Source organism: Bactrocera tryoni, chromosome 1 (genome assembly GCF_016617805.1).
Source record: "Bactrocera tryoni isolate S06 chromosome 1, CSIRO_BtryS06_freeze2, whole genome shotgun sequence".
Classification (NCBI taxonomy): Eukaryota; Metazoa; Arthropoda; class Insecta; order Diptera; family Tephritidae; genus Bactrocera; species Bactrocera tryoni.
Window position 1 is genome coordinate 73652347 of NC_052499.1, and position 13242 is coordinate 73665588.

Here is a 13242-nt window from a genome sequence, read left to right on the forward strand (position 1 = left end):
AACCACTTTTAAGCGAACAGAAAATGTGGAGTGAGTTTTTTTTTAAATTATTTAATATATTGTCTTAAAAACCAATGTCTCAAGACAAAACAAACTGCTAGTTATCTGGAAGTTATTTAATTTGAAGAACAAGGAAAAACGTTAACTTCGAGGACACCAAAGCTGAAAACCCTTCACAAATAAAAACGTTTTTCATACGAGAACTTGACGTTAATCGGTCAGTTTGCAGCTATATGCTTGTGGCGTCTGCTCTAAACAATTGTTTCCGAGATTATGAGGTTATACCGTTATTATAAGTAATAATCCTAGCCAAATTGCGTGCTGATATCTTGCCAAATAAAGAACTTTTTCAAATAAGAACTTGAGTTTATTCGGTCAGCTCGTATGGGAGCTATATGCTATGATGGTTCGAGATCGGCGGTTTCGAAAAATAAGCAACTTTTCGGGAAGACAGGGAAGTGTGTTAAATCAATTCAGCTCGTCACGCTGATTGTTTTATTCTGGGTGTTACAAACTTAATATAAACTTTTAAAAATATAAAAATATTTATTTTTTTAATTTTCACATCGAAAATCAATTTAAATTTGCCACAAAACAATGCTCGAAATCACTATTATTACAAAACTTAGCTATTTATTAATTTATATACGAAAACCTACATAAATATATTACTGTTAAAATCATATAATCATTAGCCGCACACTATCAATCAAAATATATAACAAAAAAGGAGAGCAATAATTACAAACAAAAAATATTTCCAAAAGCTAAGCCTACGCGAGAGTCTATTGCTCACATGCAATAAAAGCATAGTTTGGTCAAAGGTCGAGCTAATATGCCACTGGCATGGTTTTATTTACATACATACATATATACGAATGACCATATACATATATGTAGATAGTTGCACTCAAAACAAAGTGCTTCTTTTGGTTAAACTTCCAAATGTCGCCATCGAATTGTGTAACCGGGCATCTCTCTTTCCACACATACACACACACGCACACATGTACACTCGCGCTGCCATACACATTCGTTGGGCGCTTACATAATTCTTAGAAAAGACAAGATAAAAACAGAAACTGTAATGATGGCACCGCATAAACATTAAATGACTAAGTTTTGACTGACTTTGGTATTAACTGAGCGTATGCAAATGAGAGCTGTTGACTTTCGTCGCGACAAGGCCGAATTTCGATACAAAATGAAATACAAATACAAATATATGCATGTATACAAATGTGTGTATACATGTACGATGAAAATATATTTGTGGCAGCGGCTGCAGGGAAGCGCTGTCGGCAACGGTAGTTTAGTTGTTGGCTTTTATTGCCAGACACAGTTAATGGACTTTGATGTTTTTGGCATTCCTCATTATGGCCTCACGGGAAAATCGATTATTTAGAGAATAATAATAATTATTGTTTAATATAATATAATAAATATGTATATATGGTAGTCGAAATATTTGGAAATATCTATAAAGGGTTGGTGATTATAAGCCATTGTTCATTCCACACTGCTTACGCGGTTATAGCCGAGTTTACAGCAGAGCGCCAGTTGGTCACCTCGACCTGGCCTTTCCAACGTAGAGGAGGCTTCTCTTCCTCTGCTTCCGGCCGGTACCGCGTTGAACACTCTCAGAGCTGGAATATTTTCATCCTGATGACATGACCAGCCAGTGTAGCCGCTGTCTCTTAATTCGCTGAACTATGTCAATAGCGTCATATATCTCGTATTGAGTAGGCTTATCCCACGGTACTTGGCGCAGATTGTGAGGTCTTCCTTTTTATGGGTTGGACAGAGCACACTTAAATTCCAGTCATCGGGAATGCTTTCGTCCGACCATATTCTACAAATAAGTTGATGCATGCTCTTTATCAGTTATTCGCTGCCATATTTGAACAGCTCGTCTGGCAACCCATCAGTCTTAGCCTCTTTGCTGTTCTTCAGACGGGTAATTGCTATTCGAATTTCTTCATGGTCGGACAATGTGACGTCTGCTCCATCGCTATCGATTGGGAAATCAGTTTAACATCTCCTAGTGTTGTGCTTTCACTGCTATTCACCAGGTTGGAAAAGTGTTCCCTCCATAATTTCAGTATGCTCTGGGTTTCAGTCACTAGATCACCGCTGGAGGTTCTAAAAGAATATGCTCCAGATCTTAAAACCTTCAGTTAGTCTTAAAAACTTCTATTATTCTACGGCTATTACCATAACAATGTAGCGTTATTTACTTTCCAACGAGGTCTGAGTATAAGAAAAGGGCGCTGGAGATCATAACCCGAGAATACTATGGATGCCAAGGCCATTTGTCGAAATTATTCTAAAGTTTTCACTGATTTGTCGCACTGTGTATGATCTCTATACTTGCATGTTTAGTATGTTCTTTAGATAGATCTTACGTAGCCATTAAATTATATTTGATCACACATTTCAACGTGCAAAATTTTGCTATACTGGAGTGTATGTTCTTCTAGAGAAATTCATATACTCGTATAATAATACATTTTTATTTTAAATCTTTTAAAATCTTTTACCAGCAGCTGAATTGCACTGATTAATTTTCCTTATCTTCTTTCATTTCAGAGCGGCTCCGACTTGTACGCGCAGCTAGAGGTGTGGCGCTATCATTTCAACAGCAATGCGGCAGAAAGCGACGGTAAGCTTCTTAAGAAACACTTTAATCTCTACTAAAGCAAATTAATCAACGAATTACTTGCACTTTCAGATGACGAGGATATGCTGCCCACCACGAGCGCTCTAGCTGTTGCCGGCACAACAACAACCACAACAGCAAAATCAACTGACACGAAGCGCACCGGCCGCAGCGGTGGCTCACACATACACCTGTGGCAATTCCTCAAGGAACTGCTCGCCGAACCGCATGCACACGGCACGGCCATACGTTGGATCGACCGCAACCGGGGCATATTCAAGATTGAAGATTCGGTGCGTGTAGCGAAATTATGGGGCGGACGCAAGAATCGACCAGCAATGAATTACGACAAATTATCGCGTTCCATACGGCAGTACTATAAGAAGGGGATCATGAAGAAAACCGAGCGCTCACAACGTTTGGTCTATCAGTTCTGTCATCCCTATCAGTTGTAAGCGGGAGAATACAAATTAGAACAAAAATGTGAAAGTGAGGCGGCGCGTAGAAAATAAAAAAGGCATTTGGGTAATGCAATGTTCATTTGGTGTGGCAAAGAAGTGGCCTTAATGAAAAAATCAATAATTTATTGCTATTTATTTATTTATTTATTGCATATACATGTATACAAAATATTTATTTATTTATTTATTTAAATTATAACGAAAACATATTTATTCGTGGATGCTAAGAAGTTCAATAATTTATTTATTTATTAAATTATTTATTTATTGAAATATTTATTTATTTATAAACGAAAGAAGGTGCCTGCAAAATTACGCAACGCTGTTGTGTTAGAGGCCACAGCATTGCTTAATAATGCTGTTGATAATTCTTGTATCTCTGAAATGTCCAGTGACCAATAATAACTTACGGCAATACTGTTAGTATTGCTGCGTATGAAAATTGGCAACGTTGGAACGGTTTTAAAGCAATTTTATTATAACAACAACTTAGTAAAAAAGTAATTTGGTAATAAATAAGATAGAGTATGAACTCTTTATACATTTTTTTTATAATCTACAAAGCTTAATTGCAAACACAGAAATGTATTTTCTTAACCCGAAGTTAATGCGGTTAATAATTTGACACCTGTTTAAGTATTTAGGCAGTGTTTCACAAGTTCACTTTATGCTTGAAGCATCACGCACAGTATAAAGTGTTTCACAAGTTCAGTTATTACTCTATGCATTACCAAAACTAGTTTCCATTATGAAACCGTTCGAAAAACACGCCTTGGTAACACTGGAAAGCCATATATCTATGATATATCACTTTAAGTTCTATGAACAAAAGAATTTAGCTTTAAGTACTGAAGCGATATCGCAAGTTATGAAAAAGGGTGAGTCGTATTTGACACCTTTGCGTGTTTGCAACGAAAATGTGCTTGGCAGAAAAGCGTAGATAAAGCGATTTCCATATTAGTATGTACCAAAAACATAATAGAAATGCTGCCTTGAAAATTTTTTACTAAAAAACTTTTATGCAGAGATAAAATATTAGAAATATGTAAAAATATATAAACAAAAGAAAAGATTTTCGATGAACGTCCCGATTTTCTGCTTAGCTCATTTAAGCAAAGGAGGTGTTAAATATTTATTTATTGAAATATATACGTATATTTATATACAAAACAAGCTATTTATTGAAGCGCATGTTATGTGAATGTAGTTTTAAGCGATTTGCATTGTAAATGGATATGTTTTTTCGGGTGTGGGTTATTTATTGTAGCTATAGGGTTAATGCAATTTCAAAGTGTCTTAGACAAAACAGAAAGTAGTTTTTTTTTTACTTATATACATATTTATTGACATTTTACAATGAAAAAAAAAACAAAAAATATTTTTAATAATATTTTTTATACACAATTATTTATTTATTTATTGCTTATAATGTGGTGAAATACAATTTTCACAACGGTGTATAAATTAATTAATTAATTTAATTTATTTATTTATTGATATTTTTGTATGAAGAACAAAAGCACTTAGCAGCAAGACAATGAACAACTCAATGCCACTCGTAGCTGTTTAAGAATTATTTATTTATTAACTTAAGAAGGCGTGTATTTTCATGCAAGAAAATAACAAAAACAGTAATCAATGCTAGCAAAAGTGTTGAGCTAAACCATTTTTCCCCTAAAGAAATGCCATTTGAAAGAAAATTAATTAATTTATTAAATAAAAATATTATATTTATTTATTTATTTTAGCATTAAGTGCGGAAGAAGTGTTTTGTAATAATTCACCTAAGACAATGAACGTCAATTTGTGCCTATTTAATTTATGCGATAATCTAATGTGCTAACTTATTTATTACATAATTTATTTATTGGCGCCTTAGCACCGCAATGACCAATAATGGTCGACTTGGCCAAGTTGCAAGTAGCTTTAAGCGTTTCAGCAAATACGAAGCAAGCAACATAATGTTGCAACATAATTTTATGTGAACAGAGTTGCCAAATATTTGTGAAACTTTTTTTATATAATAACTCAATGGGGAATCAATTGTGTACTCAAACAAATTCAAACAAAAACAAAAACATAAGAAGCGTACAACGAATCGTTGCTTTTTATAATATTTATACATATTTATTTATTTATTTATTGCCGAACAATCAATTATTTATATCGTAATTTATTTATTTATTTAAAGCAAACAAAACGTTAATTATAATGTTAAAAAAAAAATAATTATTTATTTATTTATTTATTGCAAGGAATTGTAACATTTCGATAATTGAAATAAAATGCAATTGACATGTGTCAAAAAAATTGTTGGTGTATTGTAAAACAATCCGGGATGGAATAAGTGGTGTATTGTGGTAAATAAAAATGAAACCAAGCTAACTTGTTCTTCGCTCAATATATAGATGTCGTAAGTGGGGAACTAAACACTTCCCCTTCTACCATAGAAATTTCCAATGCTGCCGGACTGCTTTCTCATTACTTCAGAGCACGACGAACTAGCCCGGCCTGCGTCAGATTCCAGGACGATGGGACTAAATCCATGCATTGCGGTGGGGCTCCATACCATAAAGGAGTTGCTCCACATGGAAGAGAAAGTGGGGGAAAGAACGTACTGGCAGCAAGCTATGACTGAGGGGTTACAGAGTTGTAAGGTTTAGAGATATGATCAACTTCCCTCCAGATAAATTCCGCAGGCTCAGGAAGCACTTGTCCAACATGAGCAAAGTGTGTTGCGCAGTTTGCCGGTGTCGCGGCATGAAAAACGAAACTCCGGTACACGAGATTGCACAGAATGTTGTAGATGCAGACTCAAGGCTCTAGCCTCCATCTACGTGAGTCGCCCTGCAAGCTCCTGGAATTAATCAGTTCTGGACCTTTAGGACCAAAACAACCACAAACCACAATTATTTTCTATCTATCTATCTACTTCAGAGCAAATTTTCCAAACTGGACCTTTTGCAGCTCAGTTTCTACTTTCCCTGCGTCCAGAGATGCTTACGACTTTGGCTCACCTTCTTTTGACTTGAAATCTCGGGGATCGGGTAGTCTGTGTCTAATTTCATTCCATTTTTTTCTTTTCCATTTTTTTAGTGAGTACATAAGTAGCCGTCTGAAGAAACACAAAGCGGCGGGTGCCGATGGATAACCGGTCAAGCTATTCAAATACAGTGTCGAAGAACTGATAGAGCATGCAACAGCTTCTTTGAAGAATATGCTCGGACGAAAGCGTGCCCGATGAGTAGATTTTAAGTGTGCTTTGCCTAATCCACAAAAAGGGAGACAATCTGCGCCAATAAGCCTCCTCAACATCGCATATAAGGTTCTATCGAGCGTACTGTGTTAAAGATTAAAGCCTACCTATGCGTGTTTGCAAACTGATAGTGCATTATCAATGTGGTCTTAGGCTTGAGAAATCAACAACTGACCAGATATTCACCATACGCCAATTCTTGGAAAATACCCGTGAAAAGACGATCGATACAAACCACCTCTTCGAAGCTTGAGCAACACCAAAAGCTCCGTCAGGATCGGGAACGATAAGGACACTCCCAATCGTGTGACTTCTTCAAGATACTCCTGGACAAAAATAGTTTGAGCTACAGAACTAAATAGAGAAGGTATCATCTTCTATAAAAGTTTAGAGCTGCTTGCGACGTTAGCTCTGCTTTCTCTGGACTGGATAAGGAAACAAAGCAAATGGGTCTGGTAGTAAACGAGGGCAAGGCGAAATATCTCCTGTCATCAAACAAACCGTCGTTGCATTCGTGATTTGTCTCCCACATTACATACTATTGACAGTCATTCCTTCGAAGTTGTAGATAATTTCATCTATCTCGGAATCATCATCAACACCGGCAACAATTTCGACGCTGAAATCCAACGCAGAATAACTCTTACTAATAGGTACTACTTCGGACTGAGTAGGCAATTGAGAAGTACAGTTCTCTCTCGACGAACAAAGTCCAAACTCTACAAGTCGTTGTGTTATTTGGTGCAGAGTTATGGACTATGACAATATCGGATGAGTCGACGTTACGAGTTTTTGAAAAAAAGATTCTGCGGAAGATTTACGGTCATTTACGTATTAGCTAGGGCGAATACCGCATCGATGAAAATACCCATATGTGTTAAAAAGTAGTATCGCATACTGTGCCATTGCTATATATATTTTATTGGTTAGGCGGTACTTCTTCCCAGCATTCATTTGTTTGTTTCCTCGTCAGTTATCTTGTAGTCATTCGTATTTCAATTCCGCCGAAAGTAGGAGTGATCTGACCTCAAAACTTAAAATTCCATCGTAACTGACGTTCCATTGGTCTGCGCCAATTTCCTTTCATTTGTTCAGTAATTCTCTGTATAGCTTCAAATCATTTTCACAAAGTAGGAGGGATTTTTGAATCGGGTTGCTAGTGCGTCTATCATATTGACCTATTTGGCGCTATTGAATGGCTTTCTTATGTCTATTACTGCAAGGAGGACTATTGTTTTTTCGTGGATCTGCCTGGAATATAAATATAACTCGAAACTGGCGCTTCAGAACTGAGTCAACCTAACAAAGTTGTTTGAGGGCATTAAAGACCATTACAGCCCAAGCTTTTTAAATTGAACAATGACAGTACTCGTACTTGACACTTTCTTATTAGTATATACATACATATGTACCTTGCCTGTATCTTTCGGAGGACACTACTAGTCTCTGCCAGATTAAGATGTTACAAGGTACTTTCTCATAGAAACATAGATTTGCCTGCCAAGAAGAGAGCACCATTAAACAAGGCATTACCGTAAATTAAAACTTGGTGTAAAACTTTTTGAACTTAAAGCTCCGGAAAACGCAATCGTTAAGCTAAGTTAAACACAAGAGTTTAAAATTTCAATGAGACAGACACACTTACATACAAACATGTATAATACACACAACGTAATAGTAGTTGGTAATCGCCGAGTATGCCGACAGGAGCGAAAGGTGTAGAAGGCAAGGGGTTAAAGAGATACACAATAATAAGTAACCATTCGGTGGCGCGGCAGCTGGCTCGGCCATATGTACGCCGAAGTGCCTCCGCACACTCCGCGAGCGTAATCAAAGTTTGCTACAATCGCATATAGCTCTAATGGAGCGTACAACTTAAACACATATTCGCCGGGGAGTATGTGTGTACAGAACATTCGAATAACTAAAAGGAAAATATGAAAAAGCAACGAATCTTATATATATATATACTATATATACACACATACCTATATACATATATAAAGGCAAAGCAAACACACAGAAGGAAGAACAGACTTTGCACTTCGTGTGCGCGCAAATACGAAGACGTTGGCGTACTGCAAGGAAGGTCCTTGCAAAGGCAAAGGGACATTGCACCAGTGCACGGCATCGTTCTGCAGTGCCGATACGAACGTAAATGCAATCAATGCCAAGGACCTCAAGTGCATATATATAGGTATAGGTATGTTTGAGCACACAATTGTGCCTGCCCTCTCAGCTCCAACAGCTATTGAGCTATTACGAAGACAGAGCAGTCAACCTGCTATACTATATATGTATATATATGTGTGTGAAGGTGTGTATGTACAATATAGTAGCGTCGTAAGATGTTGTCAGAACTTTTACAAAGTTGCAAACACACTTCTTAAGGGCGCTCCACCTTCTAGCCACCACTTCAGCACGAGTATATCAGTCATGCCTCTCATGTTACCTAACCATCTGGGAAGATAAGGAAAGTATGTTTGTTTGCATCTAACAGCTGGCACCTACAGCGGTGGGTTTCACCTAAGTAATTTTTGTTATACCCGGTACAGGGTATATATGTACATTAAGTTTGCCAGGAAGTTTGTAACACCCATAAGAAAGCGTCGGAAACTCTGAATATCAGAGATTTGGTCATATCCGTCTGTCTGTTTACCTGTCCGTCCTTTTCTCTATACCTACTACCATTCTCAGAAGAGAAATGTTGAGTTATTGTCTAAAACTATGGTGTAATATCCGAAGAAATTGTTGAGATCGAATCACTATAGCACATAGCTGACATACAAACCGGAAACTAGTACTAACATTGAAAACTTTCTCATTTGACGAGATATTTTCACGAAACTTGACACGAGTTATTGTCTAAGATCGGAATACTATAGGATATAGCTGCCATAAAAATTGACGGAGCAAACTAATGTTCTTGTATGGAAACTTTTTTATTTCAGAAGACCTGTGACGGATATTACAGCTTCGGTGCAAACGAAGTTAAAGTTCTATTTTTGCTTTTGTTTTTATTTCTATTTTCGCTTTCTGCTAATAATTAAAATATGCAAATATTTACTATTTACTTTGGTGTCAGCGCGGACGCAACGAAGTTTAATAGATTGTGCAACTAAGGAGCGCGTCATCTCCTTGTGCCGTGTGGTGCCTAAGTAAGTAAGTTGAGTTTGTGTGTGTGTGTTACCGCTGCTAAACTTCCACAGCGAAAGTCAATTGATTCACCACTAGCACGCACCCACACACATCCACCTACAAACACACGCTCACACACACATACATGCAAGCAAAGCAAGAAAAAGTTTCGCTGCTACAAAGCAATATCCTCACTTCCAAAGCTCGTTTTAATATTTCTTCTAGTCGCTATTTCTGCCACACCTTCATTTTCGTATTCTTTTGACATATAATTTGCATGTAAACAGCGCATTTTTCCTACACATTTTCTACTCCGCAGCTAAACTCGTACGTCCTTTCGTCCTCGCTTGCAGCCAACTTTGTTTTAAGGTTTAGAAAATAAATACTTTTTGTTTTTGTTTGCTTAGCAGCTTGGCGCATAGCTGTGGCCACAATGATAGAGTGACAATGTTGCACATACTACGCAGTAATTTATCCTATGCAAATGTAACGGTTAATTCAAAACTATGTTTATATGGACCCCGCATGTTTTGGTTCTATGCACGTGCAGAGAAATGGAAAAAATCAGGGCGTCTAGTCTAGGCATCAATAAGATCCTGCTTACCGTTGACCAAGAGAGTCGCTCTCTCAGCAGACCGAATATATATTGGGTAGTCTTTTCGTATTTTCGCTATGTTTTAAAATTTTTGTATAAAAAAAGGAAGAATACCACGGAAGCCACCAATGAAATTTGTGAAGCTTACGGAGACGATGCTGTATCAGTTTTTCCATTCTGGGAAGTTTGATGTGAAAGTCGATGAATTTATGGAAAAGAATCGTCAGGACCGTCACGTAAACAGCCATGAGGTCGCTAAGGAACTTTATATTCATCATCAAACGGTTTTATACCATTTATAAAAGGCTGGCAACAAAAAGAAGCTCAATGTTTGGGTACCACATGAATTGTCTGTGAAAAATTTAATGGACCGAATTAACATCTGCGACTCTTTGCTGAAACGAAATGGAATCGAACCATTTCTGAAACGAACGGTAACAGTAGACGAAAAGTGAATCAAATACGACAATAATGAGCGTAAAAGATCATGGTCCAATTGGTGAAGTTCAACGCATGGCCGCAAAGCCAGGATTGACGCCTCGAAAGGTTATGCTGAGTGTTTGGTGAGATTGGAAAGGAATCATCCACTATGAGCTGCTCCAGTCTGGTCGAACAATTGATTCCACATTTAATCTAAGCAAAATGACCAGAACTGATCAACAGAAAGGGCTTCGACTTCCATCAGGATAACGCTAGACCACACACATCTTTGATGAGTCGACAAAAACTGAGAGAGCTTGGTTGGGATGTTTTGATGCACCCATCATATAGCCCTGACCTTGCACCATCGGACTACCTGAAGTACTACTGAAGTAAAGTTGGCTTTCAGAGAAGCCTGTGAAAATTACTTGTCGCTGTTTTTCGCCGAGAAACCATAAAAGTGTTACACTGATGGAATAATATCTCTAGCGGAAAAATCGCAAAAAGTAGTCGACTAAATTGGTACTTAATTAATTAATTAAATTTCATTATAAACGTAAAAAAAAAGTTGAAGTTTGACTAGAAATACGAAAAGACTTTTTCGACTACCCAATAGAAGCCTTTTCAAGAAGAAGAAATCTATGATGATATGAAATGGTCGAGCGGCTTCAGTTCACAATCCCCCCTCCTTCAGATTTTCTACACCATTTTTTATTGCAGATTACCCACAGCGTGGTAAAGGACACAAAGCACAACCATCATAAATATACCAAAATAACAATATTAATAATAACTACTATATAATAAGTGAATATTTTCTAAAAAAAAAAACCAAAAACCTTACGAAAACATTTTTAAGAATAAATTCAATGAAGTCAAACTTTTCTCGTATTCATACGCGTATTTAATTGACCCACCATGTCGTATACGTAATTTTCAGTCTATGTACAGTGCTGTAAAATGCAGCGCGTCGGACTCATGGAAAAAGTGCAAAATGAAATTGAATTCACCGCAGTAAATTCGATTAAAATATTGATAGCGGAAATCAATGTTTAAAAAACATTACCGTTAAATTAACGGAACAGTAAATATTGGCAATTCGCATTACTCTCCCCTCTTTTAAGCGGCGCTTAAACACATCGCGTCTACTGCATTGCAATTTATGGATAAGCGTGTAAAATGTTTAAGAGTTTTCGAGGGCACTACAAAGGTCAACTTACAGTTAAGCCCTCATATCGGTCATAAATTATTAAGCGAATCGGCAAATGTAAACACCGACTGCGGCTATAAATGCGGCAGTGGCATTCGACGCTTAAGTATTGCAATTACAACTACCATTACAATTACAAAAGCCAATACAAACGCTTTGCAAAAGAGTTGGAATGTGAGCGCAGCCGAATTAAGCGCGTACTGATGGCATAAGCAGGCCTCTGACTCGACCGTGACACGCCACGACGACGACGACAGCGCGAAAGTGCGAGCGAACAGCCAACCGAAGGGGTGGCGAGTGTTGCGATCCGCATGGCGTGAATCAGGCTGACGTGTGGCACGTGTAAGTTTGTAAGTAAACTACTATTAATTACATTTTAATGGCGTTGGTTTTAAATTCATGGCTTACAATTAAAGCAGCCGTGAGATTCACGCTCCCTGGCAGATGCGTACGTTGCGGCGCATAGTTGCGAATAGCGGCGCGTGTACATGTCTGGCACAGGTGCACCTCACTATGGAGGATTCATAGTAATTGTGATTGATTATTATTTATTTGTAATTCTGGTAATTAAAGAGTACATTAGCATTTGTTGGCAGCGAAGGTAATTAATTTTTTAATTAATTAGCGGCGGCATCATTAATGGCAAAAATAGTGGCAGGTGAAGTGTTGAATGAAGGTGCTTTTTGGTGGCAAAAATTCATTTACTGTTTAACCGAAGCTAATACGTCCTTCACAAATTCAAAAGACTCCTTACAAAAACTTATTTTTTATTGGTGAGTTTGTAATGGTAGCTGAAAGCTTAAGTAGTCCGGTCCTTAGATATAGCGGCGGTTCGGACCTTATGCTAAGTATTTTCAATACCAATTGACAGTGTGAAATAGACACACTAATCACCTTGGTAGGGTTCGAGGCTCATCTAAAATCTCTGCCGCATTTTAGGTCCGACAACCGATTACAATACAACTCAACACTCAACTGACAAAGTGTCAGTTCTTCTCGTATTCGGGTTTTAACAACTACCACGATACTCCCCGAGGGGCCAGTCCGCATAGGCAGGTTGGACTGAATTCTAAGGGCTCCCCGTGGTACCATAATTAAGTCTCCGGTCAGACATCCTATACCCAGTCCTCGACCCGCGACCCATAAAAACTCCTCAGCCTATCAGATAGGTGCAAAACGAATTCCGTAAGCCGGAAACCCAAACTCAAACAGAACAGAACAGACGGTCATGGCTAACTTTGTCACTATAATAATTCGAATTCTACAGAATTTTGTTTGGTGGAAGGTGCTGAAAAAATTACACTCTTGAAAAAATTAACAAGTACTGAACGGACTGCGTATAGCATCCGTGGAAATAGCCACAAAATATCTGGCAGAAAAAGTTGTCTAAGAGAATCCGGCCATTTAAATGACTGCGAGCTTGGGCACTGTGGAAAATACTTGGATTACCAGATCGATTAACCTGACTGTGTCTGGACTAGCTGGAGGAGAGACCGGTGTGCT

General features: G+C 37.7%; 1 protein-coding gene across 1 annotated transcript in view; it reads left to right on the forward strand.

Annotated features, from left to right (window-relative positions):
* The window catches only part of LOC120776023 (DNA-binding protein D-ETS-4-like), a 10570-nt gene extending 7285 nt beyond the window's left edge, over nucleotides 1–3285 (forward strand). The window contains exons 2-3 of the mRNA XM_040106506.1: nucleotides 2590–2662; nucleotides 2732–3285. Coding sequence (XP_039962440.1) covers nucleotides 2590–2662; nucleotides 2732–3114 — 456 coding nt within the window. The 3' untranslated portion in view covers nucleotides 3115–3285. The remainder of the gene's footprint in view (nucleotides 1–2589; nucleotides 2663–2731) is intronic.
* The last annotated feature ends 9957 nt before the right edge of the window (nucleotides 3286–13242 follow it).